At 49.4% G+C, this 9405-nt stretch overlaps 1 protein-coding gene across 2 annotated transcripts in view; it reads right to left on the bottom strand.

Moving 5' to 3' along the window:
- Positions 1-1554: 1554 nt before the first annotated feature.
- Positions 1555-9405, bottom strand: part of WDR25 (WD repeat domain 25) — a 153363-nt gene continuing 145512 nt past the window's right edge. For both annotated transcript variants that reach the window (XM_023511584.1, XM_012803434.2), the window contains exons 5-7: positions 5007-5177; positions 2591-2731; positions 1555-2021 (exon numbers count right to left, since the gene is read on the bottom strand). In XM_023511584.1, coding sequence (XP_023367352.1) covers positions 1800-2021; positions 2591-2731; positions 5007-5177 — 534 coding nt within the window. In that variant the 3' untranslated portion in view covers positions 1555-1799. The remainder of the gene's footprint in view (positions 2022-2590; positions 2732-5006; positions 5178-9405) is intronic.

Below are 9405 nucleotides of genomic sequence, written 5' to 3'. Positions count from 1 at the left end.
CTGACGGGAACACAGAGTGGGGAGCCATTAGCACTCCAGGGTAGGGGGTGATCTAGGTGGACTTCATAGATCACAGGAAATTCTCTTTCATAGGAGGGGCAAGAAAGAGCAAAGGACAGAGGCCATGTTTGGTGAGTAGAAGGCCTGCTTATCCCCCACATCAAGCTCTAACTGGTGCAGGCTCAGATCCTGCTTTCCAGGCCATCTTGCTCAGGCCAGTGGCAGCCCTATACCTCATGGGGTCCTCTGCTTTCGCCAGGGACCAGGCTTGCTGGGCATGGAGTACAGTTATTTTCACCAAATCAGCCATTCTTGAGCTTAAAAGTAACAATATGTGGAAGATGCTCCTTCCAAGCCCAGCCCAGTGGCCTGTATCCTACATGGGCGTAGGCAGCTCACTTGTCCTGCCCAAGAGGCACAGTGCAGAGACACTAGGGCCATGTACTCAGGCCTCATGTGCTCAGCTCCAGGTGCCCCCAGACCAGGTATACACACTGTACATGCTGCATCCACATGACACCTACTGTGTGTCAGGCTCTATATTGGCTTCCAGGTAGAAGGATTTGGCCTAGATGAGAAACCCCGCCTCAGGGCTTTTGCACCACTCTTCCCTCTGCCTGGAATATCCTTCCTGTGGACCCTGAAGAGATCCCAAGGACCCCCTAGGCACACTGAAAAAATGTCCTCCCACATCAGCCGGGGCCAGCTCCAGTCCCCCTCAGGACTGGCGCACCTATTGTGCCCAACACCATACAGGCCTAGCATTCCCTAACCTCATACAGTCTGCAGCTGGCTCTTCAACTACCCACTGGACAGATGAGGAACTAGGGGAGAACAGGTGCTTTGCCTATGGTCTCAGCACAGCAACAACAGAGCTGGGACTAGAATCAGGTTCTAGGAGAGGCAAAACTGGGAGGGTCCTACTCCTGCAACCCCTCTGCCTAGTCCCTGGGCTTCCTTTTCATATCCTCTGCATTTCCCCACTGACACCCGCCAGGAATGCCCTCCTCACCAAGTGCCTCCTCCAGAAAGCCTTCTAAAGTACCTGTGGTCCCCCCTTCACCTGTCGGTGGATCTCTGGGTTCTTGGAGCAGCCCCTCAGTGACAATTCTGGTGAGGTATTATTGTTATCAGCTTGCATAGGTCCCTGGAGAGCCAGGCCTCCTCCAGCCCCTTGCTTCTCCACATCACTCCTTCACCAGACAGCCACACCTACAAGGGCAGCGAACACACAGGGTAGGCTAGAGCCAGCCCAGAAGGCCCAAGGCTTGGGCAGACTGAGGATCCAGATGGCCACACTTATGGGGAGGGTGAGAGGAGCTGGGGTCCAGGGAGTCTGGCAGGGACTGCTAAGCTCCAGCCCAGTCTCCAAGGACAGTCCTGAGACCTAGAACCCTCTGGGCCCTGGAATCCCTTCTTGGGATCAGCAGAGCAGGGCTGCCCACCTCTCAAGCTCCCCCCATTCTCTTTGTCTCCAGAGTCCCAGCAAGCCTGGGAATAGGAAGGTGAAAGGAAGCTGCTAATATATCTACTGCTGAAATAACTTAGGAAATTTATTAGACAAAACGGGCTAACTGCCAGGTGGTTTCACTACTATAGTCCTTACAACCCTGCATCAAACAAATTTTCATCCTCATTTTACAGAAAAGGAAACTGAGGCTCAGAGGGCAGTGGAAGCAGCCTCTGTCCAGGTCTAACCCAAAGCTATGGTTAGTAGTGCTCACTTGTGCTCCACCCCCAGGAAAGCAGGGGCTCCTTGGGCCAGTGTCCAGAAGGCTCAGCTAAGTAGAGAAGGCAGCTCAATGCCAGATCTTCACCTCCCCTCCCCAGGAGCAGGTGGCAAGGACAGAGGGCAGCACAGGGTGGAAGGTGGTACCAACACAGGCCTGTGCATGCCCCTGGAGCGTGCATGCCCGGCTGGCTGTGCGGAAGCTGTACATCAGGACCCGGCCGTCAGCGCTGCCCGTCACCAGCAGGTCTCCACCTGGGGAGCACTCGCAGCCTACCGAGTAGCCTTCCACCTGGAGAGGGCAAGATGGGGGTAAGCAGTCACACCTGTTCCTTGAGGCCCATTCTATAGAAGAACAGGCTGAGGCCTCAGGCTGGCAAAGAGCAGAAAAGGGCTTCATACCAGCACCTCTGAGGCCAAAGCCTATATTCCTTCCATGAGGACAGTGCAGGGGACTCTAGCTAAGATAGTTCCAGCAAAGCTGATGGTGTCTGGCCTCACTGATAGCCATTGAGTCTCTGGCCTTTTCTGTCTCTTCAAAGCAGGCCTTGGTGGGGACAGGAAGAAGTAGAAATGTTCCCATGCCTTTCCAGTCCTGTTCCCATATGCCCACCCTACCCCGACCTATCTATGTGAGCTAATCAATGCTTTTCTGTCCATTTGCTGGGGCCTGGGCCCAGGACCAGATGTGGCCCAGGGTCTTGAGATACCAGGCCACATGTCATGCAGTAGAGAAAGCAGAATCTATCCAAACAGAGGCCCCATGCACCCTGGAATCCCACATTCATTACTGGCACTGTCTGGTGGGAAGATCTGGGGACAGTGCTCAGCATCTGACCTGGGGAACAAGGATAGAGGTACCTTGTGTCCTTCGTAGCGCCTCCTTCTGCTCATCCGATAGGGCCACACTGCAGAGAAGAGGGCCAGGTAGTTGCCATTGGTCTGCGCCAAGAACACAGGCTCCCTCGGGTGCAAGGCAAGGCTGGGGCAGGTGTATCTCTCCTGAGAAACAGCAGGGCCACAGAGGGTCAGAGAAGGCTCCCACTCAGTCTCCTGCCTCCAGATACCCACCCCCACCTGGCACTCTGCTCAAGGGACCTTGTGCCCTCCCAGACTTTGGTTTAGGGGTTCAATATAAATTTACTGAGGCTGCTATATAACAAATTGCCACAAACTTAGTGGCTTAAAACAACACACATTTAGTAAATGACAGTTCTGGAGGTCAGAAGTCAGAAATGGGCTTCCTGGTGTCAGCAGGCCTGTTCCTTTCTAGAGGCTGCAGGGAGAACCTTGTTTCTTTTTTCTAGCTGCTAGAGGCCATCTGCATCCCTTGTGGAAGCCCCCACCCCCAAGATACATATACATCCTAATTACTGACCCTGTGAGTGTTAAGTGTGGCCAAAGTATGAGTGTGGTAAAAAAAAAAAAAAAAAAGAGGGTCTTTGTAGACACAATTAAGTTAAGGATCTTAAGATGAAATTATTCTATATTATTATCCTAAATGCAATTACATTCATCCTTAGATGGAAGCAGGGGTGGATTTGACATGCACAGTGAAGATGATGTGAAGATGCTGGCCTTGAAAACTGGAGGGATGCAGCCATAAGCCAAGGAATGCCAGCAGTCAGGCAGGAAGGATGCTTCCCTAGATACTCTAGAGGAACATACTCTGTTAGCACTTTGGTTTCAACCCAGTAATACTTACCATTTATTAAGGATTCTGGCCTCCAGAACTGTGGAAGAATAAACGTGGGTGCTTTTAAACCACCATATTTATAGAAATTTGCTACACAGGATAGAAAACAAATGCACATGCCATCTCCTTACCTGCACAGTAAGGACCTTGGGGACAGCCCCAGCCCAGCCTACGGACCTGCATAGCCAAATGTATCTCAAGTGAGGAGTGAATGGCCAGATAAGGAAATAAAGGCATGATCATATGTCAGCATGCAGGGGTAGGGATCTCACTCCTTGATTGGCACTGCCACACAGAAAACAGACTTAAAACCCCCCTCTCTAATCTACCCTGACATTGTTATAATTGTCCTTAAGCCACCCTCTTGAAATAAGCCCCAAATCAGAGGGCAAAGTGAGGATTAGACAAAATTATAGGCTGATGTGCCCAGCAGAGGCTCAGAGGCCTTGGTGGCCAGAAAATGATCTCCCTGCCATGATGGTGCTGGGCTGAGCATCTACTCACTCCACACAGAAAGCATGGAAGTGTCATTACAGGAGGACCAATAGCTTAGGCACAAGATACCTTCATCTGCCTTGCTTCTCCTGGTTTCTGCTAGGACTCTTGGAAACAGGCCACCCTCAGTGACCAAATGGTTTCCTTCAGCCCCCATCTATGGCCTGTCATTGTTAGTGGGTTGTGCTTGAAATCCCTGCAGGTAGATCTAGAGGCAGGTTTGCTCAGTGTCACTTACAACTTTTTGAGAACAAGGAAAAAAGAAAAAAAGAAGGTACACACATGATATGTACTTCATGTACTCACACATATATATCAAGTACACAGGATATGTGTTTTTAAATTCAGAGGTGGGTACCAAAGAGATTAGTCATGGTTTAGTTGAAATCTCAAAAGATGATGATAATGATGACAATTATGTGACGATAATGACATAGTGATGATGATGATGGAGATAGAGATAGTCACCATGGTGGTAACAGAGATGGTGGTGACAATGATAGTAAAAAAGATGGTGATGGTGGTAGTGACAATGATGGTGACTGTGGTGACAGAGATGGAGGTGGTGGTGGTGGTGGTGGTAGTGATAATGACAGTGGTAGTAATGGGAGTAAGAATCAAAGAGGCCAAATAATGGCTCAGAGGCCCCCACCTCATAAGTGGTGAATCCAAGACTTTATGCAGGTGCTCTAACATTGGGGTCCCTGTTCTCAACTCCTGGGTCATATCACCTGCCAAGCCAAGGGTCAGAAACTCCCTCTGCTCCACTGGCTTTGGGGGTGGTGAAAGGGTAGGGGTTTCTCAGGTTGCACAGCTGTCTTCCCCATTGACCTGGATCAGGTTCTCCCCAAGCCATTGCCCTATTGAGTGGCTGTGCAGGAGACAAAAAAAACAGAATGAGTGTTGCATCTGGAACAATCTGCGTATGCAGAAAGCTAGGACCTGGCCTCACCTACTCCTATCTTAGACATTTCAGACAGTGGACCCCTCCTCCTCAAGAAGGGGCCTGGGACCCCAGACAGACCAGAACCACACAGATATGTCCTACGGCTGAAACTGACAACAATGCCAAATAGAGTTTCTCACATGGAAAATCTGGTTAGAGATCTTGGCAGAGGTCCGGAAATCCCAGGCAATAATGGTGCGGTCGGCAGAGTCCCGGGTGGAAGCATCTGTGCTGCTCAGGAACTCACAGCCTTCTCCAAGGAACAGGATGTCCAAGGTCTGCTGAATGGTTGCCTTGTAGCCTCTTACCACCTGGAAGAGTAGGCACCAGTTACATTGGCCAGCCTGAGAACACAGGACAAGTACCTGCCTAGGGAGGGACAAGAGGGCTGATGAACACCTAGGGGTGGGTGAATATAGTGAAGGCCAGGCTGGGCCACACACACCCAAAGCTAAGCAGCCCCACGCCCCACATGGAATCATGGTACCCACCCTCCTTCTGCTTTCCCACCAGGCTAATGTCTGTCACCCTTGGGAGCTGCTCTGTGATACCGCACAGACTCAAGCCTCGTCTGGTAACCTCTTCCCATTCTCTTTTCCCCAATCAGAAAGGCCCCTTAAGAGCACATGGTGTCCAGTGAAAGTGCTAAGGAAAGGGGGCTATGCCTTGCCCCAGGGCACCTAGACAGCATAATGACATCCATCAACACCAGGGTCATATTTTGTAAGTGGGTCTTGCTTCTGAAGATGTCACATAATTCACAGCTCACAAAGTTCCAGACTGCTGTCCCTGTAGGAGTCACAGTAATACAGGGAACAAGTGTTCTTGGAGACAGACCATAAAGCCAGAATCACAGACCATATTTTAGCTTTAAAGACACTTTTTATTTTCTTAGCATCATCGCTGGTATTTCACAGCCTCCTGTCTCATAAACTGATGTTATTAAGTATCAAGCAGTTGTTGTGCTTTCTTTAGAGCATTTTACCACATTCATCTTCTGCTCTAAAATACCTGGTTTCGGCAGGGAGGTAGGGAGAAGTCCCACTACCAAGACTAACAAATAGCTCCACTTAACAAACTGACGGAGGGCACACCTTTAACTTACAACATTGAAATAACAGGTCCAGTGCCCACCAGCCCTGGCATAAGCACAGCAAGGTCTCAGGCCTGACTGCTGGGCCTGGCCAGCCAGCCCGGGGCACCACCATGTGGCTACATCATAAACACTGTTCTCCAATCCCTTCACCTCGCCAGTCACAAAATGAGCCATTCTTGACACACACACACAAAAAAAGTTCTCACCTTTCCAATTCTGCTGACATGTTTCCTATCATCTTCTTTCAAATATATATGTCAGGTTCACATTAAACGTAACACTCTATACATGGAGTGTAGGCCAGGGGAAGAGAAGCTGGAGACCCATTTTCCAGATGGGGTATACTAAGGCTCAGGAAGATACAGGGGTTTGCTCAAGGTAACAAAGGCAGGGCATGGGTGATCCTCTCTCCACCCCAGGAGCTTCCCTGGGGTCTACAATTCAGTCCCCTACTGGCTGATTCCTGCTTCATAAATTCCTGGGGTAAATTACTAGGAGAGGGAGGGCAACAAATGACTGCCTTTCTCTGAGCTGCTTTAGAAGCAGCCCTCAGCTAGGGGGATTTCAGAGTAGGTACCCTGAAGTCTAAAGAATGGTCTAGGAGCAGAAAAAATGAGTACAGTCCTGCAAGCCTTTGAAAACTGAGCAAGGAACCAGACTGCCCTTTCTTGCACAGCAACTTGCTACCTTCCTCCAGACACCAGGATTCCATGTTCCTGCTTTGCCCTCCCACAGCAGCCCTAACCAGGCCTGGCCCCAAGTCTCACAAAATGTGGGGTGCGGGAAGCTCTACTCCCTGCCAGGAGTGAAGGGACCCATGATCCTGCTGCCTTTGGAGCTGGGTGGGACTGCAGGCTGGCAGGATCTGGAAACGTGGCACATCATCTACCATCTGCTCTGATGAGTTTGCACAACATTCCAACTTGAGGCTGGCCAGGCCCAGCAGGCAGGCCTGGGACCTTGCTACACTTCTGCCGTGGCTGGTGGGCACTCAGACTATTATTTTAAAGTTCCTATTTAAAGTACTGCCCTCCACGCATTTGTTAAGTAGAAGTAGTTATTAGTCCTGGTACTGGGACCTGTCCCCACACGTGCAGCAAGAACAGCACCATCCCAAGGCAAGTACTTGTAATCTATGTTGATGGGAGGGGTGGGAGGCATTAATGCCCCCAAATCATGGCTCTGGAACAATCTCTTTACTGGTTCCAGATCTACCTGCTCCTCTCATACCTAGAGCCATTCAAGTCTCACCTCACTTAAACCATCTTCTTACAAGCCACCCCAGGGCCTCCACGTACCTAGGCCACATTGAACGTGGAAGCTTTACTTCTCTCTTCTCCCAAAGAAAGCCCTCTCCATCACCACAGTTCACATGAGGAGCAGGGAGTCCAGACATGGCTGGGGTACAAACTGCCAAGAGACAAGTAGTCTGGTCTGACACACATCCCTGTACACAGCCCATGCACTGAGGCATTCCTTTCCACTGGCTGGGAGAGGAGGGGGCACAGAGCAGCCTCCAGAGCCCCCCTACCCATAGAGAATGGCTCCTAGGCAGTAATGTGAGCTCTCATGCAGCCTGAACACCACAGCTTCCTTCCAGCCTAGGCAGCTCGATCCCCGCAGGGGATACTGCAGGGAAAGGATGGAGGAAGATGAAGGCCCATCCTCCACTGTCTGAGTGCCCATTAAATGCCAGCCACTGGCTGAGGGGCTCACAAAAATTATCTCAGGACAACAGCCCCAGAGGTAGCTTCTCCAGAGAGAAGTAACGTGCCCAGGAACCATCTGCCTGTCCACAGCAGGACTAGCTGTGTACCCTGTCAACACACCACCTGCCTTCCAAGACAAACTTTTGAGGAGAACAAAAACTGTTGTTCTGCACATTTTATGGGAATAGATGGAGATGGCCTAATTCATTGGGGTGTCATAAAAGTGAATAGCCAGGAAACAAGCCGTGTTATGTGCAATCCCTGCCAAATAATGTGGCTCTAAGTGGAAGGCTGGCCTTTGAAGTTAGCACCACCGAACATGATTTACTCTCCTTCACAACTACTTGTGCCCTGGGAAAGAGCAGGTGAGCCATTTGTGTGTCTAGATGGTGGGTTTTATGGCCACCTTATTTACCCCAACAGCTGGAACATCCCATCCCAGGATGATGCTGCTTGGGCCCAACTAGCTGGACCCAAAAGGGAGCCCCACTCAGTCTCTTTTGGCAGTTGTGGGCCCCTGTCAGATAAGTAGGACTTGATCTGGGGAAAAGGAGATGAATGATGACACATTCAGGGACAATGAGAACCACCAATGTCCCTAACATCTACCCACCACTTGGCCTGCCAGCAAACCTGGGTCAACTCTGGGATGCTGCTGACTTGTCCAAAAGCACAGTTTTACCTTCCATGGGTTCCTGCTCCTTTAGGATACATGGGGTTAGGATACAGGCTAAGCTCTAAGGCTAACGCAGCTGTCAATCTACTGTATGCCCAGGGGAGGATCCCTTCCCTCTCTGGGCTTAGTTTTTGAGTCATCACTGCAAAAGACTTAGATTAAACAACAATCAAGCCTCTGAGCCTCTAAGTACTGCTGGTCCTCAGAAAAAGGAAGAGTTTGGAGGGTGTCTCCTCTCCCCACCTAATCTGCTGGTCCTCACCCAGACATGACAGAAAGGAAAAAGACACTGCTCTGGATTCCTATGGGACTCTGTGCTTCTGTGCTCCCTCAGCAGCCTATCTTGGCCACCTGTCTGCACCACAGGACTGTGAGATCCCAGGACAGATGCTCTGTCACTCACATTTGTAGTTTACCATTGGCCAGCACTGGGTCTGTCTATTACAGGCATCAGTAAGATATGTGGATTAATGGCTCAAGAAGTGAATGAATGGATAAATAAATGGATGAATGAGCAAGCAGCAGATGCTCATAAACTTTCTCTTCCCAGGCTATCCAGAGCTAACATCCCCAGGATTGATCTCTGAGTTCTCCCCAGATTCTAACTCCTTCTACATGAAATAAACACACTGCTCTCTATGCCAGGCAAACTGGAGAGGTAAGCAAAAGGCTCCTTTATGTGGCTTTAATTCACACAAGAAGCCAATCACATAGGATATAGTGGCTGTCAAAAGTGTCTCACTGATGTAGGCAAAAAGGAACTAAAGTTCATTTTTTAAAAAAACATATAAATATGAGAGGAAAACATAATAGAGTTTCTCTGTGACCTAGGACTTGGGGAGACTTTCCTAGTATGATTCCAAAGCCAGAACAGTAAAAGAAAAAATGAGTAAATAAGACTACATGAAAATAATAATAATTTAAAAAATACACTTTTCAAGGTGAAAAGCAAGTTAATAAATGAATAATAAATAAGCAAAGTAAAAACGACAAATAGAAGAAATATTTATAGTTTATATTACAGGCAAAGGTTACTATGCGTAATATATACACAGTTT

The sequence above is a fragment of the Otolemur garnettii genome, unplaced genomic scaffold, assembly GCF_000181295.1.
Source record: "Otolemur garnettii isolate 467f Iridium unplaced genomic scaffold, OtoGar3 scaffold00020, whole genome shotgun sequence".
NCBI lineage: Eukaryota > Metazoa > Chordata > Mammalia > Primates > Galagidae > Otolemur > Otolemur garnettii.
This window is presented reverse-complemented; position numbering and strand designations above follow the sequence as displayed.